Source organism: Cryptotermes secundus, unplaced genomic scaffold, assembly GCF_002891405.2.
Source record: "Cryptotermes secundus unplaced genomic scaffold, Csec_1.0 scaffold519, whole genome shotgun sequence".
Classification (NCBI taxonomy): domain Eukaryota; kingdom Metazoa; phylum Arthropoda; class Insecta; order Blattodea; family Kalotermitidae; genus Cryptotermes; species Cryptotermes secundus.
Window position 1 is genome coordinate 817,539 of NW_019720169.1, and position 14,715 is coordinate 832,253.

The 14,715-nt window shown below is 38.4% G+C and overlaps 1 protein-coding gene across 6 annotated transcripts in view; it reads left to right on the forward strand.

The window, feature by feature from the left end:
* Nucleotides 1-14,715, forward strand: part of LOC111867518 (polycomb protein Sfmbt) — a 47,634-nt gene that overhangs the window by 16,465 nt on the left and 16,454 nt on the right. For 5 of the 6 annotated variants that reach the window (XM_033752765.1, XM_033752762.1, XM_033752758.1 and 2 more), the window contains 5 exons: nt 621-757; nt 7,417-7,633; nt 12,562-12,707; nt 13,450-13,656; nt 14,435-14,699. In XM_033752765.1, the coding sequence (XP_033608656.1) occupies nt 621-757; nt 7,417-7,633; nt 12,562-12,707; nt 13,450-13,656; nt 14,435-14,699 (972 nt within the window). Of the gene's footprint in view, nt 1-12; nt 347-620; nt 758-7,416; nt 7,634-12,561; nt 12,708-13,449; nt 13,657-14,434; nt 14,700-14,715 lie in introns of those variants that run through there. The other variant, XM_023857480.2, reaches the window with a different exon arrangement.

The following is a 14,715-nucleotide window of genomic DNA, read 5'->3' on the forward strand; positions in this document are numbered from 1 at the left end:
TATATTTTATTTACCCTCTTAGGTCGTAACACTAGCTACAAATTTTGATTTTTAGTCAATATTGCAGCTAACGTGGATAGTTGTAGGACTATGTTTCAGTACCTTATGACCAACGTGGTGATAGTGGAGGGCTTGTGGTGGAAGTTTGTGTAGCTATTGTTCAGTTTCGGTTTTTGCCGTTAAAATTCGTAATATTTATAACTAATTATATTTCATATACCTTATGACGATGCGTTTAATAGTATAAAGTGTGTTTTCTGCAAATATATTGCACCACAAATGATAACTTCTCTTTGGTTGCATTATTAAAGGAACTCCTTTGTCATGGAAATGGCGACTCGAGATGGTTCGTATTTTCTTAATAGATGTTATAGGCTGTGATTAGAGTGAAGAATTTTTATAATTGCGGTCATGTTGCAGTTTATATGTTTGGCGTTTCAGCCATCAAAATCGTGTTGCAATTTCTTTACTAATTTAGTGTCTATATGGTATATTATTTCCACTGTTTCACCATACCTTTGATTGTCATCACACATTTTGTTCTGATTGTAATAATTTTGTATGACGTTTTGCATATATCTTAGTGAATATTTAAGACAGTTTAATTGCCCTTGTTTTAGATTTAGGGATGATTTGGATGGGGGACATGCTTCTGTCCCATGAATCCAATGAAATGATGCTTGATTCTCAGTCTGGGAGCCCTCTATTCAACTACAGTCCACACTCACTGGAAGACACCAGGGGTCGTGTGCCTCTTGTAAGTGGGAATACTATGCCGTTGATAGTTGGATGGCCGTCTGGTTTGCAGTTGTGCTACAGTAAACAGTGATGTATCAGTAAAGCTGAGACTTAGCTTGAAGACTTTCAAGCTTTTGTATATAGTCTCATCATTTGCACTTAGTACCCATGTGTGCTTATTCCCAGCCTAATTTCTTTGCTTTTTGTGTTTTGCTTTGCTAGTTTCTCTTTAATATGCTTATATGCCATTACATGTGTACTTAATGAAAACGGTCCAGGGTTACGGGAAGCATGAGCAAGGTATAGTAGAATAAAACATATTTTGTGAATTCTGATCGTAATTTAGTTTGGTAGTGGGATTTGTATGGCCTTTAGATTATGATTCAATGCTTTTTGATGAGAAAATGCTTGGCAGTTTGCTACCTCATGTATAAAAATATTTGTGTAACATTATCCTTCTGTAGTAGAGAAGTTAGTTAAATATGGTTGTGACAGCAAAAATTACTTAATTTGAACAGCATATGCGCACATGCTGAATTTATATTCTGGCAGTTAACTACTACGTGTATTTTATTGATTTTCTTAGTAGACATTGTGATGTATGAGAGAGTGCAAGAGTCATGTCTCATCTGTTACAGATTGTAGCTGATGAGCAAAGAAATTGACTCATGTACTCTTTTTGTGGTGACTGGAACACACATGCAAGCAAAATAATTCCACATATGCTTTATTATTTATCAGAAAATGGCTGGAAACCTTTTGTGGTGCATAGGGAAGGGTGGAAAAATGTGATAAAAATACAGTTGTTTAGGTAGAGAATTTGTAAATCTGCGGGTGACCATTTATGCGGAATGAAAGGACCCTGCTTGAAATATGCAGTCTGTTCTCATGTCCCCCCTAGAGTAACTTCACAGCTAAATAAAACAGTTAAACTAAAACTTCAGAAATTTACAGTCTGTTCATTTCACAAATAAATTGTTAAATAATTGTTAATGGAAAAATGTCTGGTTTTTCCAGATATATGCAGGCCATGAAAACAGTGATGTATAGAAGTCAACACATTGTCTCTTTTGTTGAGTATTGTATTGTGTTCATGGAAAGTAATTACGTGATGAAATTGTGAAGTACAGATTTTCTTACAGTTTGTTGGAAGTAAATGAATAACCTTTGTTAAGTTAGTGTCTGTAGATTATAAATGTGGGGACACACGGTAGCATAGTTGGTTGAGGCACTATGCTGCAAGCTGGAAGGTTGCAGGATCAAATCCCGATAAGGTCATTGGATTTTCTCAATTTACCTAATCCTTCCAGCTGAACTGTGGCTCTGGGGTCAACTCAGCCTCAAACAAAAATGAGTACCAGAAGAGAGTAATCGTTAGTCACAACTGTGATATCTCACATACACTCCATTATGTTCACAGTTCCCAGCTACATATTTTCTCTCTCCACTTCCTGCAGCTAAAATGCTCCATTAAAAGGGAAAAAATTAGGAAGGCAACATGGTAAATTAGCTCTTTATAAAACAATTGAATTCTGACAATAAGGAAGGTTATTACAAGCAGTTATGCAACTTTTTTCTTTCTGAAAATGGTCAGTAAATAGCATTACTCCGAATGACGTGAATTTGGCAGTCTGGCTTCCATAAAGGTAAAAAGGTAAAGCTACCCCTGTGACAGGCTGTGGAGGCCCATAGGGTTGTGAGATATCAAACCTCCCACATTTTCTACACAGTCGGCTCACAGATGGCTGTGAGATTGTCAGCCTTACACACCGGCTGCCCCGTACCCCCAGGAAGATTCCTGGTACTCATTTCTGTTGGAGGCTAAGTCGACCTCAGGGCCATGGTGTGGCTGGAAGGTTTGGGTCATTTTGAAAAATCCATTTATCACATCATGAATCAAACCCATGACTTTTTGGCTTGTGGCATAGTGCCTTAATCAACCATGCTACTGCGTGCCCCCCAATCTGGCTTCAGTACTAAGCTTAGTTTCTTTTACGAGTAGCTTGGTCATTTCTTCTGCTTTTATTCTCTACAATATATTTCATGTATTGATGCTTTTGATGCATGCCATTCAAATGTACTATCTTGGTCTTGGCATATTTTTGAGAAAGAGTAACTTAATTGAGCTTGTTAAATACTGAGCAGTTTGTTTTTACATCATGCCTTGCAAGTGCTATTAAAATGCCATATTATTATCTATATTTCTATTCATATAAGTTAGCATTATTATTTGGGTGTATGTGGTGTGATCGGTTTTTGGTCTGGTTGCGATGTGACACTGTCGCAATTGAGGCAAATATCTTCTGCTGGGCGTTTATGGAGTAGAATTTTGTGAGTCATTTGCTGTTCATTTCAAAGTTGTCACTTGGAAGTAATGCCTTGGGAAGTTAGGTTGTGTATTGTGCTCTGTAGGATATGCATTTTATCATAAACTGGCAGATTTCAAACAATATTTCATATGCATGAAGATACTTCAAACTAGGCAAAACTGCTGCATAAACCTACTTGGTGTTACTTGGTTTTAGAGAGGAAACGTAGAGCAAAACTCAGACATTTCATTGGTTTTCCAAGTTCAAGGGAAAGCGGTGATAAGGGTTTAGGCTGGGTGTTTTTTATTCACTTGGTGGGGGGTGGGGTCCTACTGGGTCCCCTCGGCACGGCGGTCATTGATTGGCCTATCGTAGCCTGCCCCAGGTGATTATGATGATGGAGAATTTGGTGGAATGAAGATTGGCAAGGGAAACCAAAGTACTCGGAGAAAACCCGCCCCAGCGTCACTTTGTCCACCACAAATCCCACTTGACCAGACCCTGGATTGAACCCGGGCTGCTGCAGTGGGAAGCCAGCGACTAACCCCTTGAGCTATGGCGCGGCCGTTTAGGCTGTTCATCCATAAGCAAAACAGATGAAGATACAAGGAGTTCTGGGAAGAACAGATTGTCTGCTTTCTTTTGATGTGACACAGACTGCATAGAAAGTGATGCCTTCAGCAATTCTTTGTTGCTGCAGGAACGTCTTCCAATGGTGGGATACATAGGCAGACCCACATACACATACATCCAGCAATTCTTCTGTTGTATGTAATCACTGTCATGGGAACATGTTTACCTAGCCCTTGCCTACCAAAGAAAAGGGGGATTAACTTTGCCTATCAACAATAGGATACACATAAGCCGGGTCCAGACTTGTTGTGTATCCCTGTATCGTATCTCCGTTGCGTATCATCCAGTGCAACATGACAAAATTTTGTGTCCATGCTTGTTGTGTATCAACCAATGCAACGCAACAACATTTCTCCTCCCATGAAGGCAACAAAGAAATGACGAGCTGACTCTGTTTCGAGCCAGATTTTAATCAGCAATGAGTACACCTAACCTGATCTGTTCAGTTCCTTTCCTATCTCTTCCCATGTGTCCTGCTTTTTTATTTTATTGAAATGTTCTGTGTTTTGAGGGTTCCAAATCATGTCCCTCTTCTTATATTCATCAATTAAATATATAATGCTCTCCTTACTGCACTCCATTCAGAGTATAAACACAGAATCAAAAATAGAAGAACGCTTACTGGTGATGACTATACACTGCAACTGTCCTTTGTCCAGAGCTGAGAAGCAAAGCACGATGCAACATGTGCACATCCAGTCTGGCATCACTGCAATGCATGTCATCCCTTTGATGCGACGGGAAAAGACCGCCAAGTGAGCGAACAGCCCGTTGCATATCACCATATCAACATTTTGCAATGGAAGGATGATATGGGGGTACCATCCATAGTGATACGATATGGAGATATGAAAAGGGGGTACGCAGCAAGTCTGGACCCGGCTTAACATGCAGACGAATGAGAGAGATTTAGGAAGTATGCCATTGAGATGGTCTTAGGTGCCATGGTGTACGTACCAGGTTTCATGAAGACCGGTTGAGGCATTCAAAGTTTAATGGGGATATTCACTGACACAGAGTCAACATGGAGATTGCATAAGCCTGCTTTCACTTTTTCAAAATAAAGGCAGACTAATATTACAAACTAATAACTTGTTCATAAAAATTTGTGCATCCGCTAACTGACAAGCAGAAAGAGAATTGGGTTGTAATGTGTGTGTCAGGATCTATAGGAAGAACTTCTGAGTGACCCACAATTCCGTGTGTGAACTTTTTTCCCCCCCTCAGAACTCAAGTTTTGCACTGAAGAGGGAGCAGATTTGATGACATCACAGTTCAAAAACAGTTGCAGGCTGTGCTTGTCACTTCTGCAAGTGTTGCAGTTGCTCGATGTGCTCCTTCTGTTTGCAGGGGGACTACTTTGAAGGGCACTGCATAGAATAGAGCATAAATGCAGTTTATCACAGAGAGAAAAAAATGCAGTTGGGAAAATATTCAATCACAGCGCATATTGCAGTTGTTCTCATAGTGCAGCCATTCTGTAACTTTTTAAAAATATTTCCCTTAATCAGGTGTTTACCCTTATTCATAATTTTAGTTATTAGTTATTACAAGTTAAACATGATGTCAACTGAACATCACATCGTCACTGTTAGTTTATAGCCTAGGAAGTCCTTTTTGAAATGTTGACCTGGAGATCGGTGTTTTGACAGGATAGGCAAATGCAAGAATAGTGTTTGAGAAAAATATGTTCAGAAAAGAATCAGTTTTCTTTCATGCCATTAATAAGAAGCTGTTTCAAATTAGACCATTATTGTTTCCTTCCATATTCTTACTAATTCATTATTCACCGATCACAGTTAACACCATATAATCTGAAATGTTAAACGTGCCATTAAATAAACCAAGGGTAATAAATAAATAAATACATTTTGTATATTTTGGATTATTGAACTACGATTTTTTCCCAGCGTTGTCAAACTAGTGAAAGCAAAAGAGAAAATGTGTTGTTGTTTTTTTTTTCCTTTCAGTGTTTGCATAAAAAGAATCCCATGTTCATCTAAAATAAAGATTTGGAGGTTCAAGTAGGTGAAACATGCATTAGGTTAGTTCGTGAAGTGAATAAACAGTGTATGTTTTATTATGGACAGAGCTTTATTATAGAATTAGAAACATGAAACTTAGATTACAAAGATTTTTTAACCCAGTCTTGCAATAAAATGCTTATTTCCTATTTCCTAAGTATTACACTAGTTAATTACTCTGAGGTGTGATGGGAAAATTGAAAGTACTCTGGTGCAATCTGTCCAGTTGCATGTACTTGCCCAGAGCATGAATGCATTATTATTTAATTATACATGGCACAGTGCATTCAGTTTTCCTTATCAAGGATGTACGGTTCTTTCTATGCAGCTTGTGTAACATAACTCCTATAATTTTCCATTTGCTAAAACAAGACACAATTAAATACAGCCTTCTTATGCCTGTTTTCTGATCGTAAACAATGATGTTTGATAATTAAATGGTACAAAATAGGTGCTAGTAATCACACATTCTGGGTCAGTATCCATTTTATCAAGATTGCAGTGTCTCAGTTTAAACTGTTTAAATACAACCATTAATCCCTAAAATGTCCCTGAAAACCAGTTCTAGAAAAGTATATTTGAAGCATTGTATCTCAGTTGGTGTTTGCCCAAAGATCCCATACAGCACTAAGACTTACTAAACATACAAGAACTTTCTCTAAGATACACGAGGTCAGGCTCAACAGAAGTACTTAAATATATGAAAGGGGTGGCTGAAGTATTTGCTGATCAGATCCTCTTTGTTGGACACCAGGAACACATAAACTGTGATATAGTCCCTCTGTAGGAGGTGAAAGTTCATGTTGCATTTGGTGGCTTATAAATAAAACATTTTACTTTTTGTGTGTGTTATCAGATGCCATTAACATCTCACCTTGCATGAAGTTGTGTGGTGTTTAGTGCACCAGCAGAACTACCAAAAGATACAAGCTATTTACAAATGGTACATTGATGAATTACAGATTTTATTAACAGTCACTGCAGCTGCATTGCCCTGAAGTTCATCTTGGGATAGCATGTTGTAACTGGAACTTAGGTATGGAGGGAAGTGACCAGGAATATACATAAATGTTCCAAAATTAAAGGTGAATTTAGTGAAGTCTTCTAGGGAAAGTCAGTGTGATTTGGTGTCTGATGTTACAAAGACTCTCTCTGTCTCCATCATCAGGGGTTGATGTGATGACTGTTAAGCCCACATGCTGTTTTTGTATACAGAATAAGCTGTTGCCTGTCCCAACATGTACCGCTGAGGGAGCAGTTTGGGCAGTCAGATAGTGTTGTCTTCAGCAGTAGGCAGCATCAGTCTGTCAGTTATCACAGTCCATGTTCATTTTCATGGCACCTTCCTTACAATTTTTTTATTACTCTTGCTCGTTTTGTCCTGTTTGTGGCTGTGTGCTGTAAACCCTCCATGTGGTCTGCCTTGGAACGGGACACCACTTACTGACTGCCAACTGCTATCTTTGTGGTACATTCAGGGACAGCCAGCAGCTTCCTCTGTGTATGAATACAGTGTGTAACTCATCGCATCAACCCTTGATAACAGAGACAAGGGTCTTTGAAACATCAGATGCCAACTTTGTCAGCATGCCTGATCACCTGAGAAGATTTCATTCTGTACTGTCACTGGGGCAGCTTCAGATCAAGTGTAAAGGTGACTTACCAGCCAGAATGCTAAGTACATGAAGGTGAACTAAATTTTGCACCCTCAGGAGATGGATGGGTTCTCAATCTCAATGCTGGATGAATATGAGTCCTTGTGTGAGGAAACACCACACTTCTTGACAAGTGCTTCTACCCAGACAGCTGGCCAGCAATCTACACGGAAAATCAAGCCAATCAAACATCCAGCTCTCAAACTGAAGTCCCCGATAGCCTATCAGAAAGACACAGACCTAAGTGTCATACCAATTCAAAGGGATGGAATGGGTAAGTTAAAGATTAGTCAGTTAGGAGGGTCATGTAAGAGGAGAAGTAGTACAGTTCCAAGGTAATAAAAATCTTATAATGCATGATGTTGCACTTTTTGTAATTAGGCTTCAGTAAAATTATCAGGAACAATTTATTTAAATGTGAAAATAGAAATTCTCTAGGAGATGGGTCAAGTTTTAATAGTTTTGAGGCCTGTCTGCAGTGGATTGCTTAAATGTCTGTAATAATTGCAAGTCTTGACAAATTAGTACAGTCCAAACAAAAGATGTAGTTCTTTTATATAATGATTTCCTTCCCTTTTGGACTTGCTTGAGTTAGCTTTGCAGTGTGTCCATGTGGCCATCCATGTTGTGTTGAAGTGCTTGCTTTCAATGTTTGGTGCTGGCTTACATTGTGTTTTGTTGTTCACCTGTTCTTTAGTTTTCATTTTGCTGCCTTTCCCATGTAGAGTGCACACTGAGTACCACTTTGTATGAACATTTTGACATAACTGTAACTGTCTTGTAAAGGGCTGTAATGTGATACTTTTGCTGACACACAATACAGGCCTTGACAAATCTAGTCCAGATGTGGGGGCATCTCTTGGCTCTCTTCCCGAAACTTGGTGTTGATAGCTTAGAGTCCAGCATATGTCAGATCCAGGTGAAGGGCTTGTTTGTTATATTTGTCCACATCATTTGCTCATGAAATTATTAACTCATTAATGCATTGATTTTCTAAATGTTTTTTTGGCTCCCATTTGTATGCATGATGTCAAAAATTTCCATTATAAGGTTCATGGACATAGTCATAGCATCAATCAGTTCTGGCAGTGATGATTTTTAGACCCAGTTTTCTTCTGCATTCTATGCATATTGTATAAATTGGTACTGCAGGATCTGCTCTTGAAAGATTACTTAATTATAGGTCATATTAAGATTTACGGCTTTCTCCTCCTCCTCTTGACATTTTCTTCTGTGTTGGTGAATGTATGGAAGGAAAAAAATTCAAAATTATGGAGTATAGGAGCATTTGTATGTGATTAGCTTTTGCAGTACATTTATGTGAGCAGCAAATGAACATGAAGTACACTAATAAGAAATAATGCATTTGAGAAATGTGCAGATTTTACTTTTGTGATTGGAAATTCATAGGTATGGTAAACAGAAGCACTGGTATAATTGTGTGCATATTATTTTATTTTCCTGCATTATTTTAGACTTGACTGTTGGTTGTTAAGGTTAGGTCGTTTTGGAGCTGTTCGTGAAAAGTATTATGTTATAAAACATTTTAGTAGGAGAAAGTTTTGCAAATGGCTGAAAAATTTTCAGCAGTATCCATAGAAATGTTAGGTTAAGACATCAACATCATATAATTTGACTCAGTTTTGTATGTGCACGAGCCATTTGCAGGGCAGCAAAATTTGAGATGCTAGTAGCCGTTTTCATGTGACAACCATTCATCAGAGTGAATTATGTCATTTTATTTATTCCAAGAGTGGTCAGATGATTTTAAGACAGAGAATGATCTAAAATGACATCTTTCAGATATGATTCATGAAAGTCTGCTTTTAATTATCAGTTACATGCAAATGGAATAGGAAACAAATAGAATGATACATTTCCTGGTACTTTAAAGTATTAATGATACCATATTTGGGTCATAACTGATAGTGTCGTGCATAGATTGAAACGGAGGAATAATCCATTATGCAAGGTTAAGGGTGTGAATAAGGAGGTGGTGGGTGATAAGCTCTCTGCTACATCACTAACTGAATGTACATAGGCTTTTGAGTTCCAGCATTAGGGACTTAGGCTGTTTTCCCAATATTTTGTTATCAGGTTCATGTATATCAGAGTGCAATTTCACATTGCTTCTACCTTGCTTCTGGATGTTATGTTGATGTACTAAGTATCTTTATCGGTTGTAAGAATTTTTTTTTCTAGTGGGGTGGGACTAAGCCCCTTGTACTGTGGCCACTTCTGGCCTATTGTACCAGCCCCAGATGATAGGTGAGGGTGATTGTGGAGCAATTGGTGGAATGAATATTGGCAGGGGAAACCGAAGTACTCGGAGAAAACCTGCCCTAGCGCCACTTTGCCCACCACAAATCCCACTTGACCAGACCCGAGATCGAACCCGGGCCACCCCAGTGGGAAGCCAGTGACTGGTTGAGCTATGGCGTGGCCCCTTGTAAGAAGCTTAATATGCTTGTTCTAGGTCATAACACTTTAAACACTCAACTTCTTATAAAAGACATTATTGGGTATCATTGGTATGATATTGGTATATCTTCTTATGTATGAATTGAATCTATTTAATCATGATGGAAGAGCAGAAATCTAAAATGTTTTCACACCATTTGCAACCATCTTGCCTCCAACGAAATATTGAGTTCAAAATTTGAATGAAATAGTAGTTGTTAGTCAGAAATTCCATAGTTGCGTAGTATAGGTACTCTTAAGTGTGACAATGACCATGTATTGAGTAACTTAAAGTATATATGAGCATGATGGTGATTTGAGAATCAGTGTGCTATATTATCTCATAATTATACATTTAATGCAGGCCAGTAAATATGTGGCTCACAGGTGTACAGTCACAGACAGAAGCTGTATACTCCATTAGTGAATTTCATGCCATACTGAATCATTAATATTACTTTATTTAAGTGGGCTTATTGGTTTTGACAGTTTGCCAGAAATAATTCATTAAGCCATAGGGACTGGTCATCTGCTGTATTTATTTATGGTTTGTTTAATAATGATGTCAGTAGCTCAGGCTGTAAAGTGTTGATGGCCATCAGTTACATGATCATACAAGCAGTGTGTTAAGAATTGTATTAAATAAGCTATTATATTGTTCATAAGGATTGTTATTCAGTTTTGTATATCTTAATTTCTGTATCAAGTCTGTTGATGTTTGCAGAGGGGCCAGGGGCATGCCATATGCATGTAGTATTATGGTATTCACAAGTAAAAGTGGTGGTACTGATGAAAGGCTTTATACTTTTGAAGGTTGTGTGAATAGTAATTCAGCTGTAGATGATACATAATTATGTATGACTGGTGCTGATTATAATCAGCACCATTCAGAATAAGTTGTGTTGTATATGTCTATTACTTTACTGTTTTTTTTGGGGGGGTCAGTTAATGTACATTAATATTTAAGTGGAGTTGATGCACATTGGTATATAATTACAGTTACATACATTCAGAATTTTTAAGTTTGATGTAACAGGTATACAATCCAAAATTTGGAAAAGTTATTATACCGTAGTTATACAGGGAAGATATTTACTTCGTTCACTGGTTCCACTGCTCTGTGCTTCATGGCAATCTGTTACCCGCGGGCTACGAGACATATACAAATTTTGCCGACAGATCATCATGCCTGATGGCTGATAACATTCAGAATGAAGTCGTTACAATTCACAGATCACAGGAGGTGTTGAAAATGCTGGCCCTCTACATGTAGACATCTTTCGCAATTAATTGTTTCTTTAAAAAGCACAGGAACAAGAATCCTTGCATTTACAGCATACAGACACCAGTTTTCACTGGATGGAGCAGGACTTTTCATGGGTTAGATGTAGATTCTGTGAACTCAGTTGCAATTTTGTGTATATGTGAGGTCCCTGCAAGTGAAACCATACTTCAGCAAGAAAGAATGTCAATTGGGGATCGATCTCGCCTTTGACGGCAGAGTGTAGTAACCAGCTGCAAAAATGATCCCTACTAGCTGGATCGCTCGACTGCAACGCATGGAATACTGTTGTTTTGTAGGGTCTAAGATTCAGCAATTCTGTTGCCATTCTTGCATTAGACTGACAGTCCAGTCTCTTGAGCTAGACATTTCAGTGATTTTTAGGTGTGAGTTCGAGTGTGGCCCATATGACACATAACTTTTCAGTAAGCACTTCTTTCTTATCTATTAAAGAGTCCCATTATTCTGAGTTTATTCACAAAATTGTGAATTGTTCATCTGCTGGGAACTCTTTCATCATGAAATTTTCATTGATTCTTTATAGCAGATCCAGATTCCACACAGGTGTCATACAGAAATACATGTTGCTCCAGAATGTACTGCACCATGTCATACCAGACTGCTCACTAACTGTAGCTGAGAACAAATGTCCACTGGAGCTGATAACTGGTGCCTACTGCTGACAAATCATAAACAAACTTCCACATATGAACTGCTCTGCTCGCTGTGAAACTAATGCTGTCAAGCAGCGCATAAGTAAATTACTTCGCTTCATTCCAAACATTATCAGCCAACAGGCATGCTGATTCATCGGCAACATTTGTGTGTGTCCTGCGGCAAATAAGGCACCGATTGCCATGACACACAGAGCTGTGAGCCAGTCAACAAAGTTAAACTCTGTACATTTGAGACCAGCTTACATGAATTTCTTTTATATGACTGTAAATACAAGATGTATTCTAGTTAATATCTGCAGGGACATGTTCATATTGTCAGGTAGGAAGTGAGAATAAACCATGGGCTTTACCTATGAAACAGGTGATAGTATTGAAGAAACTAGAAAATGGTTTGGTGGATATACGTGTGACATGAATTGTTCATATTGTGACGTGTTGCGCAATGGAGGACACCCCTCCCTCCCCAGCGGTATGTGGCGGCATCGTAGCTCTGTCGTTACTCCCCGCAGTAACGAAACACAGTACAATATGATATGTTGAACTTTATATATCCATGCAATTGGGTTTAAGGAATGGTTATTTTTCAGAATACATCATCATTAAGTGAAGAATTGTTTCCTGGACTGGGAAATAAACGTGAAACTTTCAGCTTATATTAGTGCACCTGTTGGTTAGATTGTAATGAAGAGAAAACATGTTCAGTAACCAAAATTTTAATTTGTGTGCATCTTTGAGGAAAGGAATTTTGACTGTGTAAATGAGTCGTTTATGTGCATTTTGCAGCTGTGTGTGAAAAATGTGGAGCTATAGGCGTGAAACACGCCTTTTATACAAAGGAACGACGATTCTGCAGCTTGGCTTGTGCTCGGGAGTACTCCGAATTAGAGAGGACAGGCCAGACAATTCGCAAACCGTATCCATTGCTCGATGTGAGTTACATTTTGGAGTATATACTGACAGAGTTATTTATGTATCCATCTACTTTAAGCTTTACCACATCCATTTTGCTAATTTTATTATTCATAATTCCATTACATAGTTATGGGATGGCAGTGAAAATATACCAATTAATTATTGAGATATTAGTTTGTATAACTTCACAAGATATTATTTGTATATGTTCTTCAGTATTTCATATCACATGTCTGTTACCTCTTTGTTTCAGTATAAGAGTCTCATATAATTTTTTTTTAGTACTGTCTTTAAATGGGGGCACACAGTAACATAGTTGGTTGAGGGGCTATGATACAAGCCAGAAGGTCGCGAGTTCAAGTCCCAATGAGGTCATGGGATTTTTTTCAGTTGACCTAATCCTTCCAGGCGCACTATGGCCCTGGGATCGACTCAGCCTCTAACAGAAATGAGTACCACGAATTGATTAAATAATTTTCCTGGGGAGTAAAGTGCGGCCGGTGCGTAAGGCTGACAACCTTACTGCCATCTGTGACCTAATTGTCTAGATAATGTGGGACCCTCAACATCTCACAACCCTATGGGCCTCCACGGCCTGTTACAGGGATAGCTTTACTTCTTTTACTTACTTACTGTCTTTAATGATTTGACACCATATGGCACCTATTAATGAAACTACATGGTGTCACTTTAGAATACTGTGGTCTTCACAGTCATTGCTGGTGAACCACGAGTCCCCACAGATATTTTTTGTTGCAGTTTTCTTCTATGGATGGATCTTACAAAGAAGACATAAAACCATTTGATGTATCCCAGGACCCCCTTCGACTTCCTGTACCACTGGATGATCCACCAAGTCCCGTAATGGTGAAGAGGAATCGTTCAGAGTTGGCAAATACATACGAGTGGAAATGTCAGTTATCAGAGCCAGGCTTTATTGCAGCTCCTGTCTCTTGTTTCAGTCATGTAAGTTGTGTAACTGGTGTACTAATACATATGTAAGAGCTGGGATAGCATAGTTGGTATGGTGACTGCCTACAGCAGCGCTGTCCAACGATCTTATGTACTCGGGTACACTTCACTGATGCCTATGGAGGTGCGGGCACCACCACACTACTACTACTACTACTACTACTACTACTACTACTAATAATAATAATAATAATAACAATAACAACAACAATAATAATAACAATAATAATAATACTAAAATTTTTCGAAAATATTTAACAGTACTCAGACATTCAAAAATGTCTCTTGTCTTACAATTTGAATTAATATTAAAAATCGGCTCAATTATATGTGGTTACGGAGGGCGCCAGGAAAATATACCACGGGCGCCGCGTTGGACAGGGCTGGCCTACAGTATGGACAACTGAGGGGTCAGTAAAACCTGAAACTCTAAATGTATTTCAGGAAATTAAATATTTTGTTATTAGGTTACAGTAGTATCTAAAAGTTTGTGATGATGGTACATTAGTACAAATATTATGTTTCTGAGCATTATCCTTTGTCCTGTTTATATTTCAAAGCACAGCATTTTGAAGACTGGATTCTGTCTTTGTCTTCAGGTAAACCTACACAGTTGGCTTAATTGTTATAGCTAGCCCCTCTCTCTGAAGATAGGGGTTCCCAGGAAAGCAGATTGCTGTGGCCATAAACTGTCTATGTGCAGTAGTCAGATCATAATATTTTTGCATAGTTTTTGCGAATTGAAAATGTTTTGTGCATGTTATGTCTGCAGGCTCCTTTGGCTGACTGCTGGGAGAATATTACTGTAGGAATGAAGGTTGAAGTAGAGAACACAGACTGTGATGATTTTACAGAATCATTCCCTGATTCATTCTGGGTAGCAACAGTTCTGAGGATATCTGGATACAAAGCATTGCTTCGTTATGAAGGCTTTGGTCAAAACTGTAGCAAAGACTTTTGGGTTAGTCTTTGTTCAAACTCTGTGCATCCAGTAGGATGGTGTGCTACTCGAGGGAAACCACTCATACCACCAAAAAGTGAGTATTTAGTATT